This window comes from Ochlerotatus camptorhynchus, unplaced genomic scaffold (assembly GCF_037179485.1).
Source record: "Ochlerotatus camptorhynchus isolate MF236.1 unplaced genomic scaffold, CSIRO-AGI_Acam_v1.1 ptg000291l, whole genome shotgun sequence".
Classification (NCBI taxonomy): Eukaryota; Metazoa; Arthropoda; class Insecta; order Diptera; family Culicidae; genus Ochlerotatus; species Ochlerotatus camptorhynchus.
The window spans coordinates 1,904,105-1,929,978 of NW_027040780.1; the positions used below are offsets into that span (position 1 = coordinate 1,904,105).

The 25,874-nt window shown below is 38.6% G+C and overlaps 1 protein-coding gene across 1 annotated transcript in view; it reads left to right on the plus strand.

The window, feature by feature from the left end:
- The window catches only part of Trpm (transient receptor potential cation channel, subfamily M), a 172,756-nt gene that overhangs the window by 75,434 nt on the left and 71,448 nt on the right, over positions 1-25,874 (plus strand). Inside the window, exons 4-6 of the mRNA XM_065228481.1 lie at positions 15,403-15,565; positions 16,390-16,530; positions 16,595-16,667. Coding sequence (XP_065084553.1) covers positions 15,403-15,565; positions 16,390-16,530; positions 16,595-16,667 — 377 coding nt within the window. The remainder of the gene's footprint in view (positions 1-15,402; positions 15,566-16,389; positions 16,531-16,594; positions 16,668-25,874) is intronic.

Sequence of the window (25,874 nt, forward strand, 5' to 3'; positions counted from 1 at the left end):
TTTCCAATCGCAATTTTTTTCTAATTTGGTCTATTCTTTGACCAACTTATTTACAGATTACAAAACATTAAAGTGTGAGAGAAATTAACACACAATGGAAAGGGTTTAGAAAGCTCTCAATTAATAACTGTGGAAGTGCATTTAGAACACTAAGTTGAGAGCATGCAATAAGCTAATATGCGCTAAGCAATAAGCTTGAAATGCGAATAAAAAGAAGAAGTATAAGGAAAGGGTTTAGTTATCATGTGCTAAGAGGGGCTTAGATTTGTTGCGTCAAAATGACACGAAATTTTGAGTGTTATATCTGACCACTGCACAATATTTGGAGATATAATATTCGCATACAAAAGTGACCAACAAATTTGCTAGCTTAATCGCTGATTTCAAATGTCAACCCGTACAATTAATTATATGGTTTGAGTAGTAGCTATACTGAAGATCCGAGAGATGTCGCCCCTTCAGTGGTAGGAAAATCATTTTTGCAGTATGGAGAATATCAGAAAATCCACGATTTGTGACTAAACATGCTTTCACAGAAGGAAACAAATAAACGAGTGTTTACCTTATCACCATAGTAATGTATTCGTGCAATTTTTGTGCATCTAAAACTGCCCATAAAGACGATAATGAATAAAAACTGAAAATTTTCATGCATTTCCAAATGGTTTCCTACCATTCCAATACATTCGAAAGTGACCGGCCCTCTGGATGTGGATGATGTCAAAAACAACAAAACATGGTTACTTGTATTCGAGAGCAGTCTGTTCACTCGACTGTAACTCAGTTTAAAAATTGCACGTTTGCAATATGAATTATGGAATCAACACTAAACATTTCATGTAATTTCGTAACGTGGTTAAATAGTTACAGCTGTTGATGTGCGTGGGGCATTAATTCCATGTTCACCCTTTACCAACCACAAGAGCGCCAATTTCGCACTGCTTTTGTATCACGGTTCTGGTTGGTGGTATTCCATTGCCACAAGCTTATTCCAAAACGCTAAACGCGTGGGACCACGATGGAAAGCTCTCGGCAGCCTTGTATATGCTACAAAATAATACTGAACCTACACGACATACTTCAATGATTCCTAAGCCGTGAAGTGGTGAAATATGTTTGTGTTTGTTCGGTTTTAGCACTCCTTTCTTTTGTGGGCTTGTGTGTATCACATTTTCCACTTGAGGATTTCTGCCGTTGAACCAACAAACGATCCATCCTTCTTTAGCTTCTCTTACTTAGCTGACTTCCTTGTACAACCAGCTCTACCAGCTTTAATCCCGTCATTCAAAGCGACGATGTTTTCACAATCCTCTGCCACAAGAACGTCACAAACAGCGTGGGATGACTCTGTTGATGGTGCTTACTGGGGAGAAAATGCAATTTAATACCACAGTTAGCCAACAGTGCTGAAGTTCTGTCAAAAGTACTCAGTCCACTGCACGTACTTTTTGTGAAGACCACTTGAAACCAGCAATATGACCATCTACATTTTTCAGGTGCAATGGAGTCAATGGATTTTTACTTTATATTTGAGAAGCTATGTACGATATTGGACCATTGCAAACACATCACTTTCTTCAGTTTCATTCAGTGCAATCAACTCACGTTGCCCTCACGTACTTAATGACCTGTTTCGCCGAATGTATTACTCCCCTAAATTTCACAGGCAATCTCGTCCCAGGAGTGTCTTACGCTTCCTTTGGGGAAATTGAATCAAAGCGTATTCTTCACTTCAACACACATCACAGCGACAATAAAAAACACCGGCGAAGCTGCAGGTAACGATCAAAGCGCATGAAGGAAAGGCAACAAATTGTCATAGAAAATACGTCGACTACCGTGACAACTTAAAGGGTGTCCCACATCAAATTGAATCACGGAAAAAACGCTGTAGGAAATTACCTATAGTTGACCGATCCTTTTCAAACTTTCAGACAATAAAATATAACCCATAAGAAAGTTTTTGACATATTTATTTCATTCAACTTCAAAACCATAACCGTACGCTTGCACCTTACGCTTAACTCCACTCATTAGGTTCTGTACAACATCTGGCTGCAGCATCTTCTGTACGGAAACCCACTTTTTCTTCCTGTCTTCCCCAGATTTGACCCCCTTGGAATACTTCCGTAGTGCCTGCTTCATAAGAGCCCAGTATTTTTCGATGGGCCTTAGTTCCGGTGCGTTGGGGTCTAGAGGGGGGGGGGGGGGTGTTCATGTCCTTGAGTACGAAAGTGACCCCGTTGGCTTCGTACCACTCCAGGACAACATTTGAATAGTGGCACGAAGCTACACCCAACCGGTGGATGTAAGATTCGCTTACAATTATGTGGGATTCATCATCAGAGGATGTAAGTGGAGACCGCATGAACCGAGGATGCGATATACCTAGCTGCGGTCCGATGTAAGAAAATTGGAGACCGAAAAATGTGGAGTTGTATTAGTGAGTGAAATTAATTATGTCGAAAAAAATAGAAAAAAGGTTGCCGACTGAACTCGAACCACGGACGTTGCGACTATCAGACCTGTGCTTTTTCCACTGCTCTCTCCATGTTTCTGAATATAGACAGCCTAAAAGCAAAGATGAAGCGCTCATTTTCTCGCATGCTCGACTTCGTATGCTTTTTCTGCTGGAGAGATTCGAGTTAAGTGTGTGCGTCGTTCTACAATGTTCTACAATGTGCGTCGTTCTACAAGCTTACTGGTACCTATAGTCGAAAGCGTAGATGCAACACGAAATAAAAATGCTCGACTTCGTATGCTTTTTCTGCTGGAGAGATTCGAGACAAGTGTGTGCGTCGTTCTACAATGTTCTACAATGTACGTCGTTCTACAAGCTTACTGGTATAGTCGAAAGCGTAGATGGAACACGAAATAAAAAAAGACAAAAAACCATTACATCGCCTGCATGGTCAATTGCTAACATTCGTTGCGATGTTCATGAACAGAGTATGATAGGAAACGGAACTAACATTAATTGTAATAGATTTTTGGTTTGCGTGTAGATCCGGCCAGAAGATTGTAAGGCCCTCGTGTTGCTTCAACAGCTGTAGACACTCCTTGAGTTAGATTTCCCCGTTTACAGTCCCGGTAGTCACGAATGGCGCACTCCGCTTTCCACATGAGCAGATTGCTTGCCAAACCATGTATTTCTTGGCAAACTTTGAAAGTTTCTGCTTCCTTACTTCCTCCGGAACATCAAACTTATCCTGGGCGGCGAAGGACAGTAGCCCCAGAAGCTGCCCCAGTCCGCCTTGAAGTAAGTCTCATCATTCATGATGAGATAATGAGGCTTCGTCAGCATCTGGGTGTACAGTTTCCGGGCCCGTGACTTTCCCACCGTATTTTGCCGTTCGTCACGATTTGGAGCCTTCTGCACTTTTGACGGTCCCTATCCTTGGCTCTCTGAACGATATACTTGGACAGATTCAACATTTTGGTCACATCCCTGACCGAAGCATTGGGATTCCGCTTGAGCGCTTTTACGGGACGCTTGTGATCCTGATCACTAAAAGCCCATCCATTCTGACCGCATTTCTCCTTCCGTTCGATGCTAAGAGTTTCATAGTAACGTTTAATCACACGACACACCGTTGACTGCACGATTCTGATTTATTTTCCGATGTTCCGTTGAGAGAGTTGAGGATTTTCCAGGTGCTTGCGCAAAATCAATTCGCTACGTTGCTTTTCGGGTGACGCAATTTTTTACAACTTTCGAAAAACTGACAGCGATAAAAATACAGTGTAAACAATACACTCTAAACTAGTTCTACCCAAATTTTCAAGAGAAAATACTCAATGGGTAATTTTCTACAGCGTTTTTTCCGTGATGCAATTTGATGTGGGACACCCTTTACAACACAGGTTTGGATAGTCTATTCATGCTATTGTTTGCATGAATCGACTATTTAAACCTGTGTTGTAAGTTGTCACAGTAGTCGACATATTTTCTATGACAATTTTGTTGCCTTTCCTTCACACTTTCGCAATACAAGCTGTCAAAATACAGTACCAATCTTAAATGTTATACAGAGATCGAAATTCTCACTCAGCTGCATGATAAGAATTTCCTCACTCAAACTACTTTTCGATTTATTGTAAACCGGTCACATTTGCAGCTCTTTTGAGCCATATTTTTTAAAGTTATCAAGTTTAGGCTTTTTTTCGATGCTCCTATGCGACTAGAGTACTTGATAACTTTAAAAAGATATAGCTTTAAAAAAAAAAGGGAAATTGATGAAATGCCGCTGGGGCCGCTGAATGCCCCTAATATGGGCCCATACATAAATTCAGATATCGACTAAATTTTCATTAGTGACCAAAACTATCCATTAGTACCGTCCCAATGACGCGTCCATCTAGATAAAATTTATAATCAGCAGATTTTTAGCGATAGGCCCAATCTTAGATCCATAGGCCAACATTAGAGCCATTATGTGCAAAATAATGTAAGGTTTTGAATTCTTGTAACTTTTTCATTTATAGATGAAATAAAAATCTAAATACGCCAATCGATAGTAAATAGCTCTACTAATATTTTGGAATAAATAACTTTTAAATTTTTTGATAAATGTTCATCTTAGCATTCAATGAATTTAAATAAAGAAGAAAAAGAAACAACCGCTGCTGTCATTGATTACAAACAGGGACACACAAACTAAGTATTGAATTAATTGTAGACTCCTTTCTTCTATAACATTAAAAGCTAGTCAAAATAAACGCACCTGAGATACGTTCTGGCACAGGTTTTGGCATATTTGACGCAAATAATCACAACCGGATCAATTCAACCTCATGTTAGTTTGTTAGGTTATCAAGTATGTATGAATTTTCGGAAGTTTTAGTGCAACAAATATCGTTTATTTATTGCACAATTAAGGACAAAATAACTGTTTCCCGCTAACCCGCTAGACGGCCTCAAACGTGTTGAATATACATAGCTGGATAGCTATACAAATTTATCCGGTTTACCTAATTGAATTTGATTGCAGGCTGGAATACAGGATGAACTTCCGGTATATTTGTGGGCATGATTGGTGGGTTAAACGGCCAGCGCCTGGTTTGTCAGCTCGATAATAGACTGCATCATTTGTAATTACATTGTTTCAACTCTTTATTTTCTTCATTATAAATGTTTGAAATCGGGAATGGTAAAGCTTGTATTGCTATAAATCCGCATAGAACTAATTTTCTTAGATTTTGACTCCGAATTTAAATTTGTTTTATATTGTTTTGTGATGTTTTTCACTTTGCCATGAGGACATCCCAACTGATTAACAGCAGAAAATGCAATTTTTTCGCTGACGAATCTTTTTTGCCTGTAAAAGCTCTTATTCAACATTCAATGTTTATTGGGATGGCCTTCTGTGAATAGTTTTAGTTCAGTGCTGGGAATGACGATTATCAATCTCGGTTGTCAAATCTGATGCCCAATGCAAACTACTTTGAATTGGTAATAGGGTTTTTGATCTAATTTCCGTCGTACTAAGCACAACCCACGCTTTATCTCTCTTTTCTGAACGAGTTTAAACAAAAAGGGGAATATTTTTTTCAAATATGACTTCTAAATTTATTCACCTTTTCATACGTACCATTGGATTTGATAAAGATTCACAAATTATTGAGATATTGCTTAAAATCTAATACTGCTTCTTGATTCTCAATTCGTCCTACGAGTTTCAATTCCGTCCAAACACATTGAAATGCCATTAGATTTTCTTCATCCTACGGATAAACGTAGAAAAAGGGGATTCGCTAGGAGCATTTTTTTTTGGTTTTGAGAACAATGAGCGTAAATATTCATACAATACGCTCTAATAGGATTTATGTTGTAGCTAATGAACTAACGCATCGGCACGTACCTATTATTGATTTGTGAACGGTGAGATCATTGATATTATTGATCTATTCTGATCGATAGAACGGAAATGGGCAATTACGACGAAGTAGCGCTCTACCCTATCACTGTTTTCATGAAATAAACGTTTTCCCCAAACCCAGAAGTCATAATCCAGTACCACTTTGTAGCACATCGTTCTGCTTGAATCTGAAAAGTTAAAAAGCAGCGCTGCTGTCGTGTCACTGTTCATCACATTCGTTGCTCGACTGTTGAGCTGTTCAGCTCATATTTTCGCTCGAGTTCTCGTTTCGATTTTAATTCTTTATGTACTGTCGCGTTGCGCCGTGGAAGTGTCGCCACCTTCTCGCGTTCTGGCAAGTTTACTTGAACATGCAAACTGAAACAAATGGTGTGTAAACGTGCCAATGAGATAGCAGCGGGCCCTTCAAAGAAGTAGTGCTGGGATTTTCAATTTTATTAAATTTTGGCAATTAACAGATCTGCCATTCCACATCAGGTCACATGGGCACCTAAAACCCAACTTTTTGACAAATATTTAAAACAGTAAAAAAGAAAACAGTTAAGGGGAGGATAAATTTGAAATTTCACTATCAGGATATCCGGATAGTTACTATCCGCCTGATAACCATCTCAACGTTTTCTCAATTTACTTTATTCAATATTGGGCACTAGGGGCTCTTGAGCACTAGGAAATATTCTGTATACTGAATATCAATTCAACGATATTTCGTTTGTTTGAAAGTAATTTTACTGAAAAATACTGAAGTATCCGGATAGTTGAAATCCCAGCTCTACAAAGAAGGTGCTAATCAAGCCCAGTGCATCGCAGAATGACTCCGAAAAACGGGTACTACAACCAGTATGCGGTACTCCTGGAAGAAAATGGCGATTGTGACGCCATTCCCATTGCTAGAAGAGAGCGGATTACCCCACGCCGGTGAAGGATGTAGCCAAGCTGGGTGCCGAACTGGCAAAACACAAGCTGTTGTCTCGCTTCAAGCTTTGCAGCATCGGTACCAAAATCTGTGGAATTCTTCACTCATGATCTGCCGTCGAGCAAGCCACTGAAGGTGGTTTTGCGTGGATTACCGTCGTTCGAGGCGGCTGCGGTGAAATTCGAGCTGGAGCGGCTTGGGCTCAAGCCTGAGGTGGTGTACCCGATGAACCGGCGTTCCAACCACAACACCATCTTCCGTGACCAGTTGTTCCTGGTGCACTTCACGAAGCGATCCATTAGTCTTGCGGCTCTGAGATCCAAAATCCGGGAACTGTTTCAGGTCATCATCAGTTGGAAACATTACAAACCCCAACATCGTGATGTTACGCAGTGCATGAGCTGCCTCTCCTACGGCCATGGCACCAAAAACTGCAATATGAAGACAAACAGCGGCAAGTGTGCTGGCACTCACTCAACTGCGTCCTGTGAGCAAGATGATGACATCGAGCCAACGTGTGTCAACTGCGGGGGAAACCACAAAACCTCCAATCGCGGATGTCCTAAGCGTGTGAAGCTCGTGAATATCCGTCGGAAGGCTACAACCATCAAGCCAATCCTATAAGTATACAAATGGTTCCCAACAGTCGAACAGTTCAGCAGCGTCTCTCTGCTGCTGCGGCCCAGCCAATTCCAGGTTCCTCCACCGTCTCTGGTTTCTCATGCGCCGGTGCTGTCTCAGGTGAGCCTGTCGACGATTCTCCGTTCACTTCGGAGGAACTTATGACGCTCGTGGCTGAGGTCATCATCATCATGCGCACCTGCCCTATCCCTTGTCACTAAGTATGAACCGTGAAGCCATCAAGATCGCAAAATGGAATGCTTGCTCATTGAAGGGCAAACACATCGAGTTTGTTGACTTTTTCAACGAACGGCACATCGAAATAGCCGTCATTACCGAGACTCACTTGAAGCCCGAGCTGAACGTCTTCCTTCCCGACTTTCGGCTCGTAAATTCGTTTGAAACAAAAGTTTTTGAAAGTATGGGAGATTCTGCCGAAACAAAATTTGAACAACTTACGTTTATAGCTGTCTATTTGCCATTCCAATGTGTAGGCCATCAAAAGAATTTCCTCAAGGATGACTTTCAGAAACTAACCCGTCATAGTCATTATTCTGTTTGATTATTATTCTGAAGGTTATTATTGTATCCAATATCCAAACAGCCCAACAAGCTTAACTTCATTAAGGAATCCCTCAACTATTGATTTGGCATTAACTGATTCATGTAAAATTTATAGCAATTGACTACCCATGCTGGCTTTGGTTCTGAACACCTTCCAGTAACTTTTAAAATATTTCAAGAAATAATGTTTAATCCCAACAGCTTTACTCTCAATTACCATAGAGTTTAGTGGGGGCAATATTGAACATATTTCACAGTCTTCACGAAACGTAGACGGCGCTAAGCTTGAGTTTCAATTTCTTCAGTTCACGCAGGTACTCTGCACATCGAACGTGATACTTCGTACCTGCACGCAAGTGTGAACATTGAGGTTTGCTATGTTGCAACAGAAAGGGCAGACAACTTTTTGACTTTGAATGCTCTTTATTTCTTGGATCGAAGTAGGTTCTGCTCGCAAATGGTTGAGTTTCTTGCACTCTTGTCACGATTTTTACTGGCTTGTCTGTGTGTTTTCTGTCTAAAAACTCTTTTTCAGTTGTGTAATACTTGAAAAATTAAGATTTTTAGCGGTGGTCTCATTAAATTGATAAAGTTTGCGAATAGTTCTGGTGTCGTGTTTTCCTTCCAGTGTTTTAGACAACATCGATCACTGGTAGAAGTTCGAGAGAATCTGGCAGACCAGAAATGTGGAGGATCTGAACCTGATTATTGTCGTTTTAACAGCGTGAAAACGAGCAAAAAGTGCTACATACTAAAGAAAAGTTCAAAACCGACCAAGGACGATCTACGGAAGGAAATTGTCGCGTGAAGCACAGAATCACAGAACGGAAGGGGAAGTGAAAATGAATCAAATAGTGGTTCGTTTTTCTGCTCAACAAGCAATGTGTTGTGGTACATAGGAGAAAATTCGGTAAGATCCTTCCATTGCGTTATTTTATGATTCTTCAATATTGTACAAATATTTACACATTACACACAACTGCACATAGCAACTCGGAGCGCTTGGTACGGTATGTCCACGCATCCTTCCACCCCTGTAGATTCAAGAAATGTTCCCATTCATTTCCAAGAATCATCTTTGCGGCAAATACAACGGCAGTAGGCCTGGCCGTATTGATGTTTATATCATATCTCAGATATGCTGTAAACATCAATTAGACAAGAAAAATGATTAGACCTCATCTAACCTAATAATTTTCCAGGATGCTTTCTCGTACTGGCTGCGTTTGTATTAGATAAGATTAGATTAGATTCAATGATCTTTGTTTCTTGTGTTTGTGTGGTTTACATGTCTGAATTTTCAAGTGACACAGATGCGTGTTTTCAACTTTAGTACAGGCCTGTTTTAAAGTATGACCACCTTGGTGGAATTGGTTTGATTTAGAAAGGGCAGACGAAATCGATGAACACTTCTTATACGCCTTCAGCCTACACATCTTTCAGAGTAATAACAAACGAGAGGTAAGAATGAATGGTTCGAACTTGGATAATTCCGTTTTATAATTCTTTTTAATATCATTCAATCAAGCCAGTCTGATACACTCAAAGTACATGGTTCAAGCTTGGCTTATTCTGTTTTATAATTATTTTTAATATCATTCATTTTTTTTCAACGCCAACGCCTTCTTCCTACATACGAACGATGTTTTTTTAAACGCTGAAGCAAACGATTTGCGGACATAAACGTTATTGAGGTGTGTGTATGAGAGAATGCTTATGTAATGCACATTAGTGAAGTTGGTGAAGTGGTTGAGACTAGGGTACTGATGTATGGTCAATATCGGTGTTATTTTTTGATTTTGTTACTAAGGAATCCGATTTTGACTGACAAACGGGCGTGCCTTTAGAGGGTGCTCTAACTATTCGAAGGGACATTTCAATAAAAATTGGTTCCTTGCTATCCAAACAAGAATAACCGTATCAAAACCGAATGCATCATCATTTCTCAATAGTAATGGAGTAAAAGGATATGCAGCGCGAACAAAAATTGGGGAGTGGCCTTACATGATTAGTATGGAAAGATGCGTGACATAAGAGGAGGGTTAACAATTTGAAAATATTGTGCACGAAATATTTGAAACGTCCTCTATACTAAACGTCAAAGTTCGCCCACTTCTTTTTCAAGGTTTAGTAGAAAATTATTTATTGAATTATTTAATTAACCTAATTCATGTAACTGCGAAACACAACATCAAATAACAAGTAGGATAATTATTTATGGGATTTGTAAAATTTACTTATGGCAGCTGATAGCACATGATAGTTTCACAACAACAGCCTTTTCCGGGGTAACCAGCAATAACTTCCTTCCAATGATAGATATTCGGATAAAAATTAGTTTTCCATCACGCTGAAAATGTATCGCGTTTGCCAGTCACACAATAACAACGGAAAGCAAAGCTGAGTCCAAAAACTAACGATGTTTTTCAAACGCTGAAGCAAGTGATGTTCGAACGTAAACATTGCACTCATGCTGGGGTGCAAGTTCATTTGCCTGAGTGCATGCGTGAACATAGAGTGAATGCTCAGGTAAGTGCAAATGCCTGCTTGCACATCAGTGCTATGCTGCACCTTGTAGACTGAAATGCATAATGCTCTTGAATCTACATATAGTTGCAGCAAGAGCTGCCTCAGTACCAAAATACGAGGTTAAATTCTTTTAAATTAGACGATGATGATCAGCTCTTTATCCTTCCGAAAAATGTCCGTAGAAGGCAATATAAGAGCGTGATCCTCCCATGAAAGTTATCTGGCGGGATTTGCAAAAGCAAATTGAAAAACGATTCTCTGCCCTGCGGAACAATGTATCGACCCGAGTTCCTCACTCTTTTGGAAACTCACAAAAATCTTTAAAAATCTCAAAACCTATTCTAGCGTTGATGTTGATCACAAATTCGGAAAAAAAACTCAGAAGCTTGCTAAGCAATTCGAGAGTTCCCTTAATATCAGTTTGGGTCTTACTAGTCCTATTGAGAATCAGGTTGCTCGGGATTATCTGAATATCTTTTCACGGAAAATTCTTTTTATGATTCTTGGGAGACTGATTTAGACAAAGTAATATCTATATTTATGTTGGAATTTTCATTAGACACTTTTTAGAAAAGGATTTTGATTGTCGATTTTATTCCCGAACTGCACTCGGTTACTGACTTTAGAACGCCTTTTCAATATGTCTCTGAAAAATGGAAATTTCCCTGAAATTTGGAAATCGTCTCATTTGGTCAATATGACATGCGTAATTATCGTGGAATTGCCATTATCTCTTGCATCCCAAAAGCTCTTTATACTGACTTCAGTAAAGCATTTGACCGAATCGACATACCATTATTACTCTTTAAACTGCAAAAATAGGAATGGAATGTAGACTTCTGAATTGGCTCCAATCATACTTAACGCAACGTAAACAAATAGTTTGTTTTCAGAATAAACTTTCAAAACCAACTTCGGTCACCTCTGGGGTGTCCCAGGGTTCTCATTTAGGTCCAATTTTTTTATTTTGTACGTAAACGACATTTCCTACATACTTAAAAAAATAAAAGTTCTTATATATGCAGACGACATGAAGCTCTTCATGGACATAAGAATTTCAGAATGAAATCAGCTTATTCAACACTTGGTGTAGCAAAAGTCTACTCCAACTCAATGTAAAAAAAAATGCAACACAATTGTATTTAGCAGAAAAATAGAAACACCTCTTTTTGAAATATTTTTAGGCAATTAAAAAGTAGAAAAATGTAAATTTGTAAGGGACCTAGGTGTGATCCCAGACTCCAAACTCACTTTTGTAGAACATTATAATACAATCATAACGAAAGCAAATAGTATGTTGGGTTTCAGCTATTATTTTCAAGACCCATACACTATCAAATTATTATATATTACATACGTAAGACCTATTCTGGAATACTGTAACCTAGTATAGAATCCGTACATTGCCATACACGAGGAACGCATAGAATCCGTCCAAAAACAATTCCTTTAGTATGCCCTTCGGAAATTGAATTGGACCGCATTTCCTCTTCCATCATATGAAGCACGCTGTATGCTCATCACCTTACAAACATTCAAAGAAGGCAGCTAATTTTCAATGCCTTTCTTCATCAATGACATTATTTCACATCGCATACAATCATCAGAAATACTTTCACAATTAAACTTCTACGCACCCTGTCGGCATCTAAGAACACGAAAATTATTCTCAGAAAAATCACACAAAAATGGCCCCTTCAATCAAATGATGCGACAGTATAATCTACACTGTGAAGTCATTAGAATCACTTTGTCAAATGAAGAAATTAAAAACCCAACTAAAACATAATAAAAATAATGTTTAGTATGTAAGTAAAACATTGTAACCATTGTATGTAGTCTACTTTGCTTGACGAAATAAATAAATAAATAAATTAATAAATACTAACTCGCCTTGTGGTTGGCTGATGCAATTATTCGGGTGAGCTAGGTGCCGAAAATGCTGCGCTGCGTAAGCTGTTTACTTGTTGGTTGATTCTGTCTGTCCGAGTGGATTGGGTTCGAGTTGCTATGGAATAATGGCCGGGTCCCTACATAACTTTATAATTAAAAAGTTTCAAAGTATGAAAGCTCCAGGTGATGATGGAATATATAAATATAAAATATTCTCATCAAAAAACTCCCAGAGAATACTTTATGTTTCTTGGTAAACTTATTAAACAGATGTTTCCATTTGACATACTTTCCCGATAAATGCAAAACTGCAAAGTTGTACCAATTTTGAAACCGAATATAAATCCAGCTGAAGCTTCTAGCTACCCGGAAATACGTTGGCTTTCTTCAGTAAGTAAACTTTTTGAAATGCTAATTTTGAATAGATTGATGCTTTACATCAATACGAACTCAATTTTTGCAGATGAGCAGTTTGGATTTCGCCATGTGCATTAAACTACTGATCAACTCATAAGAAATACCAATTTTATTCGTTCAAACAAATCTGAAGGCCACTCAACTGGAGTTGCTCTTCTAGACATAGAAAAATCATTCGACAGTGTTTTACATGAAGGTTTGATTCCTAAATTGAAAAAGTTTAATTTTCCACTCTATATTATGAATTCATTTCAAACTTATTTAACTGGCAGAACTCTACAGGGTTTTATAAAAGTCTACTGAACTATACGAGCGAGGGGTTTTGAGGGAAATCCTTTTCAAGTTTCGCCTTCGTTAAAATGGTGCAGGTTTCGAGAATGCCGGCTGAATGTCTTATGGATCAATAAGACTTCCATCGTCGATTTCTCTCAAACTAATAGAAAAGTTCCACCACAAGGACAATTTGCAGTCGCATTTGAAGACACATGGGAAACCTCGGGTTTAGAAGATCAAGTCGTAAACCCAACAGAAAGCGGGTCGGTGTGCGAAAGTAGACAAACAGATCGAGGATACGAAGATGATCTTAGGTTTATTCTAGTTGGAAGGTCATGGAGTAAGTTGATGTTGACATGATATGTAACTTCATGGTTACTTATTTGTAATCATTTTTTAACATGATAGGATCTTCAGCTCTTGATTCGTCTGAAAAATGTCCTCAAGCGACACTTTCAAAGAACACGTGATCCATGCCATGACATCTTGTTCTACAATTGTTTGTCAATTTTCTGTGCTAAATTTACAACGTGGTTTTATTATTTTAAAGATATCAAGTTTTGGGTTTTCGCTCAAAATTTCTATGCGACTAGACTACCATGCGTCATGACCATGTTACAGTCGCTATAAATCGATGGAGACGCATGGTTGCATAGTCGCATAGGAGTATCGAGCGAAAACCCATAACTTGATACTGGTAACTTCAAAAAAATATAATTCAAAAACGAAAAAAAAAAACACATAGCTGATTTTGTGATATAGGTGAAATGGATGTAATGTCGCAATCGAGTAAATTTTCAATAGTGACTAAAAATATTCATAAGTACCGTCCCAATTACGCGTTCATCTAGATAAAATTGATAAATAGCAGATTGTTAGCGAAGGGGCCCAATCTTAGATCCATAGGCCAACATTAGAGCCATTTCCCCTAATGTTTGAAAAAGCCTAAAATTTCAAGGAGCAAAATAAAAAAAAATCTATTTCGCCACAATATGAAAACCATTAAAAAACATTTATAATCAATGTTTTTTCAATACAAAATCTAAATTTTATTAATATAATTATATTTAAAAAAAAAAACTTTTAATAACCTTTCATTTGATATTTTGATCTTTGAAATCATCCCAGTGATTCAAAAGTTATAAAATTTGGTAAAAAGTAATTTTTGAAAAAAAAAACGATTTTTTGGACCACCGTAACATGGAAATGGTCACCTCTATGACAAAGAAATATGACTCCAATATTTTGCAATAAGGAACAAAACTGACAATTTTAAAAAATCTGAGAACCACTATATCGTTTTGCTATGGAATGGCTGTATATAGACCCCGTGAATACCTGTCATCATATCTAGACCCAAGGCAGTAGGAAATTTCTCCCGAATTACACGCTTCACATCACCGCATTTCCCTAGCACCAATGCCAGATCGCGATTTGAGGGGTGTTCAGATGATCAAAATTTTCATACCCGTATATTCGTGATATCGACTCTCTAGGTGGTGCCAGAGTGATGTGTACGGTGTAACGTATAATTGAACCATGATCGGAATCCCCTTGGTTGAAGTATATAAGAGGTACATATGTATGTATTGGTTGACGAGTGGCAGCGAAACAAACTGGAATACCTGGGACTGCACATTTCGACCCAATCGACCCGTTGGCAACACTGACTGGCGGCAACCATGATCAGCTGTGCGCAGACAGACTCGGACTTATGTAAGCGCGAAAACCGTTTTTTTTTTTTTTTTTCTTAAGTCTACGAGGGAGGGAAGGAGGGGTTAAAAAGTATAAAATTTTGGTCTACGTAGTTTATGAACGGCCCTATAGCTGCCAAACGAATCTTCCACTGAATGTGGGGTTTCAATGTCCACAACATAAAATGGTGCCATCCTAAAATTGGAAATTTTATGACTGTAATGTGATGAAATTCAATCTAGCAAAGCATATATTTCACAGAACAAAGACCTAACCTAGAAAGTTGATTCCACCGAACAGAGTAGAGCGTTGCAGCCTGTGTGCTGTGCTCGGTACTAAGAAATGTCGCTATTACTGTATATCCCATCAGCATCCTGTTTCCTTTGCACATTTTCTTCATCCTAGAGCACCGATTGATTGCCAACCGGGGACTGGCGAAGGTTTGGCATACTTTGCCGCCACCATGGTCTATTTACACAAAGTATTCCTTTATTGGCAATCTAATATTGTAATGAAATTATTATGAGCTTGCACATACTCATGCTCTCCCATATTTGACGCTGGCAGAGGTCATACGAGTAATTTGGTTTTCCGATTTTTTCTTCTCTTCTATAGATGTTGCTGCGGTCAGGAAAGGAGAACTCACCAAATGGTGCCGGGAATCGAACCGGGCCTCTTGGGCGATATCTGGCAACCGCAAAAGCATACCAGGCCTCAGCCGACCGATGCCTACGGGACGATCGAATTTCAAGGCGGAGCACATCCAACCAAAGCTCAGGTGGGTACTTACCTGGTACAGCAATCGTGTGGGACACAGTCATTTCCTTTGAGGTTTGCGGTCGGTTTGCGGGAAAATGGATAGAATGTCTCGTTTGGTTTGCGCCTTATTTTTTTTTTTTTGAAAGTCAAATCATTGTCAGCTTCACACCGGACTGGGTGAGAAGGTGAGGTCCATCCTCGGGCAGGAACAATCCAGATGAATTCGATCGGAAAATACGATGGGGAACAATTCCAGCTTAGTCATGCGAGGAAAAGAGCCGGAAAACAGCGAACAATAGGTTCTGACCGAGCATAAATGCGATAAGTGGGCTACATATTTCAGAACAGGCACTTGTTGATTTCAAACGATTCTCTTTGCGTTGGGATAGTACAGGGTCTTGCCTTTTCAGCTTCCCTTTTTAAAGGAGATTTTTTTTTGTGACGTACTACTGAAGCATGGACTATAGAAAAGCTGTTTCTCTCCTGTTATTAAATTCCGTTCAAAGAGCGCATAGCGAAGATAAAGTATTTAGCATCCTAGACAAATTTGAACCTTTTTTTTTTCAACGACTTGCCGGCGCTGTTAGGCAATAAGCACATCAATTTGTTTAAGAACTCGTTGCAAAAGTGCTTCTTTTTTCAGTGTAGGTTGGAGGTAACATTCTGTTAAAAATTTAATCACTTTCTGTAGAAAGTATGGGAGAAAACGTGTGGAATCTCTGGAAAAGAGTAAAATTGGAAACTTATTGATTGTAACACAATTTTCACATCTTCAGAAATGCCATTAATCGGTTTTAACCGGCAAGTGTATTAATCAACTCATGCATGGTTTCCTCCTTGCAGTACGTGCGACTATCGTACGACACCCGACCGGAGCTGCTGGTTCAGCTTTTTACCCGCGAGTGGAATCTCGAGCTTCCAAAGCTGCTCATCACCGTCCAGGGAGGCAAGGCAAACTTCGAGCTGCAACCGAAGCTGAAGAAGGTACGTCTCACCTTCAACATTGTGTTACACGAACGAAAGCGCCAGCTTCTAATTTACTCAACAGGTGCTAAGGAAGGGATTGCTCAAGGCAGCCAAAACAACCGGTGCTTGGATCTTCACCGGTGGTACCAATACAGGTGAGATATTATTTCCCTTTTCTCCTTAGCATCATCCTCATTAGTCCTTAGTGGTGGTTACCATGCGAAAGAGCAACTTTTCCGCTACCAATGATATCTGATTTCATGTTCTGCGCTATGTGTGTACGTACCCTTGGGCCTTGGAAACTCTTCCATCTCAATCAATGTTAATTGAAAATCTGTGTTGTACACACGTGCCATTGTAACCCTCTCGCCCTGGAGATTGATTGCTCATCACAGTTGCAACGGTATCGTACAGGCTAACTATACACATAGCTTTGAAACTTGAACGTTGTAAAATTACATCGTGAGTGGATTGCTTCCTGGTATGATTACGGAAAACGAGTCACAGCATGTCACAGTCGCATCCTCGCATTTCCAATGAATGTCTAACTTCCAAGATGAGCTCTGCCAATCACTTGACTGCACACCTCGTATGAGCAATCGGCGTAAACTTCATTATATTAATTAGCTAGATTAAACAACATCGGAAAACTGGTGCGGTGGAAATGTGTTGGCACGTATGGGAAACCCCTCATGCTGTTGAATGGAAGGTTCGGATCGTAGTATGTGGCGTTTCATAGCGAAGAAAGCGGCAATGAATTGAGAAGAGTTTGTGTAGTTTGACTGAGCTGGTGGTAGGTTTTGATTTGGATGACGAAGTAAAATGTAAAAGTTAAGCGTTTCACTACGCATGCTTTTATTCACAATAATCATTTTATAATAGTTTATAATCAATTTAATTCATCTTTGATTAAGGGTGTTAAAGATAAAAAATGATGATGATGGTCTCACTTCTTACCCCTACAAAGGTTTGAGCTGGACGATTTATTTTTAAGATAACTAAATATGACATTTAGGAAACAAAATCGAACTGGTTTCAGTTACAGATATAAATTTCCTTTAGAGTTTACAGTTGCTTCACAGCGATACAAATGTGGAAAAGCTCAGGCGTCCACCCCTTAGTTCGCATTTTTATCCATCTAAAATATTCATAAGTATTGCAAACAATCAAGAGTTAATGAACAATCAACAAAGCATCCTATTACACTAGCAACCCCGCAATCGGATGCTATCATAATGTTCAGCAATGTCAGGAATGCTCACAAACCCCCAACATTTTCCAGAAAACTTACTACTAACTCAAAGTATCTTCCAAATAAGCTTCAAAATTGCATTTTTTTTTTAATTTTAAATTCACTCCTCTATATCCGTAATATGCGCGCGAGGCTCAAACCTTTGTAGACTACTTTTTTTGGATCTACTACTGTTAAATCAAATATTAAAAATCCATCATCATTATCGTGGCGAAGAAAAATAGCTTTTACAGGGCTACAATAATTATTCAAAAGTCATTATAACAGCTATCCATATAAAATAATCCGTTAGAGATAACTTCGTCAAGATACATAATTTGTCAATTCATAAAAAAAATCACTGGATAACTGTTCAAAAGACAGTTTTAACGTGTGAAATGCAGTGTCTTTTAAATTCTGTAAGTGTTGCTGAACGTTTGATATGTCTAGGCATCGAATTGAAAACATTTATTCCTTTATAATATAATGAATTTTGTGAAGCACAAGTCAAGAAATGTGGTGTTCTTATTTCAACCGCGTTTCTAGTATTATATCTATGAAAGTCACTTCTTCTTTCAATTCGATCACACATATATCGAGGCAGCAAACCGTTAACTATTTTAAAAATGAACACCATAGTCAAATATACAATGCTTTGCTTCACCGACAACCATTGTAAGGCGTCTAGTATCAAATAAGAAATAAAATGGAAGGGCAAAAGTCAAGATGAGGAAAGATGATTGATTTGTATCGCTGTATTTTACTGACAATAGTTAAATCGTTTTTCAGTCGACATAGAATTCCATACTTCTTGGCAATTGCTCATGACATTGTTAATGTGAGAGTTGAACTTAACTTCTTCTTCTTATTCACATTTCAAGCTTATTGCTTACCGCATATTAGCTTATTGCGTGCTCTTAACTTAGTGTTCTAAATGCACTTCCACAGTTATTAATTGAGAGCTTTCGATGCCAATACCAATGCATGAATTTGTATATTGTGCGGCAAGCACAATGATACTCTATGCCCAGGGAAGTCGAGAAAATTTCCAACCCGAAAGATTCCCTCAACCGGACCGGGAATCGAACCCGCCGCCTCCGGCTTGGTAATACCGTGCCTTTACTGACTAGGCTAGTTGAACTTAAGTGTGTCATCAATAATCACACCAAGATATTTAATCTCCCGAACGTGATCAATAGTCTCATCATCAATTACAACAGAGACGTTCTCATTTACTCGATTCCGCGAAATTACCATAAATTTAGTTTTACTTGTATTCAATTACAACTGCTTATACTTCAACCATATACTTAGATACTGCAAATCTTCATTCAAGTGTGAGATAACACAGTATCATCTGCAAAAAGATTAATGTCGCAAAATCGTTAAACACGTCGCAAGTCATTAATATACATAATAAATAGCAGGGGCTCTAATACACTTACCTGGGGCACTCCAAGGTTATTCCCCACAGGACTGGAAACAGAATCATTAAAAACAGTCCGTTGAGTTCTGTCAGACGAATAGCTTTCAAACCATTTATATGCAGTACTCGTAATTCCAAAGCGCTTGATTGATCTTAACAATAAGGGTCTAGAAATTGTTTCAAAAGCGCGTTTAAGATCCAAAAAAACAGCAACAATCGTATCTTTACACTCCAAGCTATTTTTCCACTTCGCTAATACCAAATTCAACGCGTTTTCACAAGAATGACCTTCCCGATATCCCGATTGTTCTGGTATCAACAAAGAGTTGCAACATGTTGACGTGACGAAACTCTTCGGCTTTAATCGTTCCAGCAACTGTTTGATAAGGGACTACTAGGGATTCCTTCCAAATTTATGGCACAAGTCCAGTTTGCAATGATTCATTAATAAGGTCCAGCAAGATGTGGCCAACTTTAATAAATATTGTTAGAATAAACAGTACGAAAAATTAAATATATTTTTTTAAATTTTCGTTTTATTCTATTCTTGAGTAGGTAGTAGAGTTTAATGTGATTTACAGGCTAAGGATAAGTTTTAACAAGGATTTGGCCTATAAAATATCATTTTTACAGCAGCATCTTCTGATACTGATGCCTAGAATTAAATAAATTATATCAGTCAATTATCCCTTACTCGATCTCACCTTATTTCGATATTATCCCTAACTCGTTGGAAATCCAGGCTACATCGACCACTTTACTCAAACAAATTTCCAAAATTTAACTTCGTAGCTTGGTGTTTTCCTAACTCGATGGTCCTTTTAATACCGAGTTAGGGAGGGTTTATTTTTTATTAAGGGTATTCACAAAGCGCATCGTAAACGTATACATCCTCGTAAATGCGTAAACTTCCATTACACTCCAATGGACCCTGGTAATTTTACGATAGTGTATATGTTTACGATGCGCATAGTGAATACCCTTATTATTTTTATATAATGCGTTTATTTCTCCATGCTCATTTACCGTAGCGTTGCGGAGCCGATATTCGTTGTTTAGATTACAAAACTAACTTAAAACTAACGTTAGTAAAGCGGGGGCTGATTACTCGTGGCTATCTCGTGGTCCAGGTATGGGAGCTGCCTCTCTGGCGTCGGTAGCATTGGTGCTCAGCACGGAAAACAAGATCGACACGTATAAAGTCACGGCTCATGTCCAAGACTTTGAACCACGGCTTGTTTGACACATGTGGGAGAATAGAGTGTAACCATCTTCCCAGATCACTCTCATTCCATGTTTGTTGCCAGTTAATGAGGAATTGCTGACGGGTAATTGAGAAAAAAAAATCAGCAAAGGCGATTTGTCGATCAAAAATATCGCCTTGCAGCGCCCACCTTAGCTAGCGAGTCCGTTTTCTCGTTACCCTGAATAAAGCAATGAGATGGGACACATACTAAAGTGATGGTATAGAAGCAGTAAGATACAGTATTCAATTTGGCTCGGATTTCGGTCAGGAAATACTAGGAGTGCTTCATCGGCCTCATTGAACGAATAGCCTCCACCGAGCTAAGGCTATCCTTAAAAATGAAAATGTGATCAGAGGGTAGTGAGGCAATTTGCTTTACTGCGTAGAATATGGCTGCTAGTTTCGCAACGTAAACGGAACAGGGTTTTTGCAGTTGATATGAGGCGCTATGAAATTCGTTGAATACTCCAAATCCAGTCCAGATCCAGCCCCTAATCCTCTCAGCACATTCGAGTGCCTCCCGTCAGCGATCAGCAGCCATCCCGGACCTGCTGTGTATGAGAATGTAGAAGGTGTCTTCCAAACCGTCATCGCAGGCAAGTAGGCGTTACGATCGATTCCAGGTTAACGATTTGTGAACACATAAGCATCATAACTACTAAAGCATACACTGTGCTTGGTTTGTCGTCGTCATGCTTCTTGTTTCACCGATGTGTATTGTCTCAAGATACTATTCTGCTCGCTGGTTCGTAGTATCTTAGAATATGCTTCCCCAGTGCGGTCTTCATTTTACACTACGCATACTCTCACAATCAAGGAATCAAAAATATCTCCAAATGACAAAATGACAAGCGATCAACGAACCGAATAATAACGCTATGTCAGAAGTGGAAAGCAATAATGATATAATCTTCTTCGTTCTTTTTCATGACAAGCAGCCCGTGCGGCACAACTCACTCGGGGCGGTAGAAGGAAACGAGCAAATTGTTGGCAAGCTGCTTCACGAAGTAAACCCGAAGATGATACACGTGTGTTAATGGGAATTTTTTTGTTATGTCTTTTCTCGATTCATATCAAGCTTTGTCCTCATCCGTGTATATTGCAACAAAGCAGGCAAACAATATATCATTATCCTTCTACCACTCGGATCGAGCTATGTTACAGAGCGAGTTTGTCATGGTAGTCGTAGCAACCGTTTTGTCTGTATCGTTGGTTGTTTTATGTGTTTGGATTCGCTGCTCACAATTGAACGGATTCAGAAAAGTTTCATGAGGTTTGCTTTACTTCAGCTCCCTTGGAATGATCCAGTCATTCTTCCTAGCTATCCAGACCAATGCATGCTAATTGATTTGGAATCTCTCTCAGCAAGGCGTATTGCAACGACTGTTCATCGTCGACTTAATTACCGGCCATGTGGACTATCCTGAACCCCTGGAACATATTCCATGGAACATTCCTCCTCACCGATTTCGTAGCTCCCCGTTACTGTCAATTCCATTCCACAGAACTAACTTCGGATTCAATAACTGTTTTAATTCCTGTTTGAGTTCCTTTGATGATGTTTGTAACGAATTTAATTTTACTATGCCTAAAAATGTGTTCAGTATTCGAATAAGAGGTTTAGATTAAACAAGTTTTAGTTTTAAGTAATCAGTCTGTACGACGTAGTCGAAGACGGTGTGCAATAAATAAATAAATGAATATAAGCCGATCTTAGGCTCCGATCCAGATGACCCACCAAAAGATTAGGAACATCATTAAAATTGATTTTGTTCTGCAACTATATGGAATGAAGAAAAATTGTAATTTTTGACAAATAAGCTGATCATTGGCTCCCAACGACCACCAGATGGTCCGCCAGAAAATTCGAAAAATCTGTAAAATTGATTGCTGTGTAAATTTGATCAAAGTAGGCCATGATTTATATCTGCAACTATATCATATGTAGTAAAATTGTGATTTTAATATAGTTTCTGGTCATTAGATCTAAGTGGTCGTCAAATGGCCCATCGGAAAGCCCACCCTGAACATCCATAACATTGATTGCTGAATAAATTTGATCACTGCAGCCATAAGGAACATAGCAATTGCTTTGTATATTTGGTTGAAGAATGAAATGATTTTACACTGCAACAATATTGAATGTAACAAAACGGTGCTTATGAGATATAACATTGTCATAGACTCTGAGGGATCCTCCGGTAGACCTTAAACATCCATAAAACGGATTGCAACATATGTGTGTTTGAGGGAATCTATGGAATTTCAAATTGATAGGTGCGTATATTTTATTTCACGTGCCTAAATTTGTTCTTCTACAACATTATAGGATGCATCAAATGGCAATTTTATTATAATCAAACCATAAGTTTCAAACGGTTTTCGCATGGCTATCTCGAAGATCTATAATACCCGTAAAATTGATTGCATTAAAGATTTGGCCTAATGTGATTTTTCTCTGAAGCAGAAAAAGATGATCGATGGAGTTATGTCTTAATCATTTACCAGATCATTACACAGCAAAAAAATAATTTAATATTACGCCCAAGAGGATGCACTATAATCATAGAGGTAACTCTAAGACTAGAAGGTCCCGAAATAACGTGCTCAACTTTTTGGCTCAGCTCTGGTACTATCTTCGGTCCCAGGCTAATCGATTCACCCCTCGAAACATAGGAAAAACCAATAACCCCTCATTTTATCTGTCAAACTTTCATAGCGAATCAAAACAAACATTGCGTAGTACTAGAATTTCGACTAGAATGGGGTACGTTAATCGTTTGCTTGGAACCAATAGGCTAGTCAAGAAGTGAGCCAATTTAAAATCGTTAGTTTCGTATTGATTATTGCTACAATCATGTCGAAAATTTCATGTAATTTTTATGGTCACACAAATAAACAAATGCAGTAAAAGCAGCGTAATGCCACTTCATGCACTGTATTAGTGATAATTTTGTCCTTTTTGGCAAGTTATATCACACCATATTATCGACAAGATTGAAGTGCATCCACTTTGATGTGATATCAAAATTAATTTTTTTGCTGTGTAGATCATTTACGTACTGACAGGATATAAATAGTTTGCCAGACAGATTTTGATGCTATTGATGTTGCTTCTTACAGATTTTAGGTAGCTGCCTCCTGTTGAAGCTCATTCATGAGTTGAAAAATTAGCCTATCATAAACGTCTTGTAATCATCATCTCGTCATACCACAGTGACGGTTTCATTGGGTTAGTTTTGTAAAGTTTCATACCGCTGACTTATTGGGATGTAGTTGAGAAAAAGAGAATCGCTAATATAAAGCTCATTAAACATCTCACGCTGAAGGTAACGAGTTCACATCTTATCCTGCGACAAGTATTTGTACTATTTGTAGCATTATACACTAGAATAGCTCTATACTGTTGTAAAAATTTCAGCAGGTTACACAATAGCTCCTAAGCAATGATTAAAAATGCAAATCTTCATACAGTTTGTTAATATCGAAAGAAAGTTTTCGCTCGTCTTGAAGTATATAGCTAAAAAATGAATGAACTTAATTTAAAATGTAAGAGATAAATGAAAAAAAAAAATCTTTATGGGTAGTATAGCCACTAACTTAAGAACATAAACAATATATTCGTGAAACCAGATCTTATACGTAATTTTCAACGGTCGTCCAGTGGCTGAAATCTGTATATTCAGTGTTATCCCTTGCTTTCCCATAGTTGCTCAAGACAATCCGCAAGTTAGTGAATCTAGCGGCGCCGGTGGTGTAGTGGTAAGCATGATTACTTCTCACTCCAGCAGGCCTGGGTTCAATCCCAGTCGGCGCCGCCGGGATGTTCTGAGGCATAACTTCTATGATCACGCCTTCCTTCGGATGGGAAGTAAAGCCGTTCATGAGTTGATGGGTTGATAGGTAGGGTACAGGTGTGGGAGCTGCCTCCTTTGCCTCGGTAGCATTGGTGCTCAGCGCGGAAAACAAGATTGACGGAAATCAAATAAAATACAATTTTGTGGTAAGTATAGGATTCAACATTGTCTAGACCGCTCCGCAAATCGATATTAGACCCCAAAAGTTTGAACGGATCTTCCTTCGGATCATCTGCGGACCACTTGGAGCCAATGATCAGCTAATATATCAAAAATCACAATATTACTACATTCCATAAAGTTGCAGTTGATCAAATGTATACCAATTAAGGTTACGGATGTTCCACATCATCCGGTAGGCCGGTAGCCAATGACCAGCTAATATATCATAATCAACAATCATTCTACATTTCAAAAATTTCAGAGAAAAATCATGGACTACTTTGATCAAATTTACACTAAAATAAATCTTACGGATGTTTCAAATTTTCAGGTGGGTCATCCGCGGACTACTCGGAGCCAATGACCAGCTAATACATACATCAAAAATCATCATTTTAGTAAGGGAAATGGCTCTAATGTTGGCCTATGGATATGCCGGATCTTGCATTAGAAGCCAATGGCCAGCTAATATATCGAAAATAACCATTTTGCTACCTTTAATATAACATCAGAATAAACCAAGGTCTATTTTGATCAAATTTACACAACAATAAATTTGAAAGATGTTCCGAATCTTCTGGCGGACCATCTGGTGACCAGTCTGAGCCAATCACTAGCAAATATTTATAAAACCACAATTTTATAAATGTATTATATGGTTGCAGAGAAAAACCAAGGCTTACTTTGATCAAATTTACGAAGCAATACTTTTTACGAATGTTCCAGATCTTTTGGTGGGCCTTCTGGTGGCCATCTAGAAGCAATGACTGGCTAATATTTCAAAAATTACCATTTTACTACATTCCATTGAGTATCAGAACAAACCAAGGGCTACTTTGTTCACATTTACTCAGCATTCAATTTTACAGATTTGCCAAATTTTTTGGCTGACCACATGTCAAAAATTACAATTTTTGTGCAGAAAAAAATCAAGACCTATTTTGATAAAATTTTCGCAGCAATCACTTTTACGGATGTTCCAAATCTTTTGGCGGGTCATATAATGACCACTCAGAGCCAATGATCAGCTTGTATATTTAAAAAAAAAAACACATCATTTTATTACATTCCACTCCTGGTTGCACCAGTTGCAGTACCATGACTATGATGTAAGGTGGTCTAACGTCGACAGTTTTCTGAGCTGCTAGTAAAGTAACACACGAAACATCAAGAGTGGAGCAGTATTGGATTAGGGCTTCGAAGCACGATAGTAACATTGTACCTTGGACTTAACGCTACCCAACAAATCCTGTGCAACACTTGCGCCTTCTGTCTTACACACTTTCATCCACTTTTTCTTCAAATCATTTTTGTTTTTGAAGACCTTCCCTGTTTCCGGAGCTTTCCCTTCATACTCGCCCAGAATTTTTCTATTGGGCGAAGTTCTCGCGAATTTGGCGGATTTTCCAAAAACGGCGCAAAAACAACAACTCCAGCACC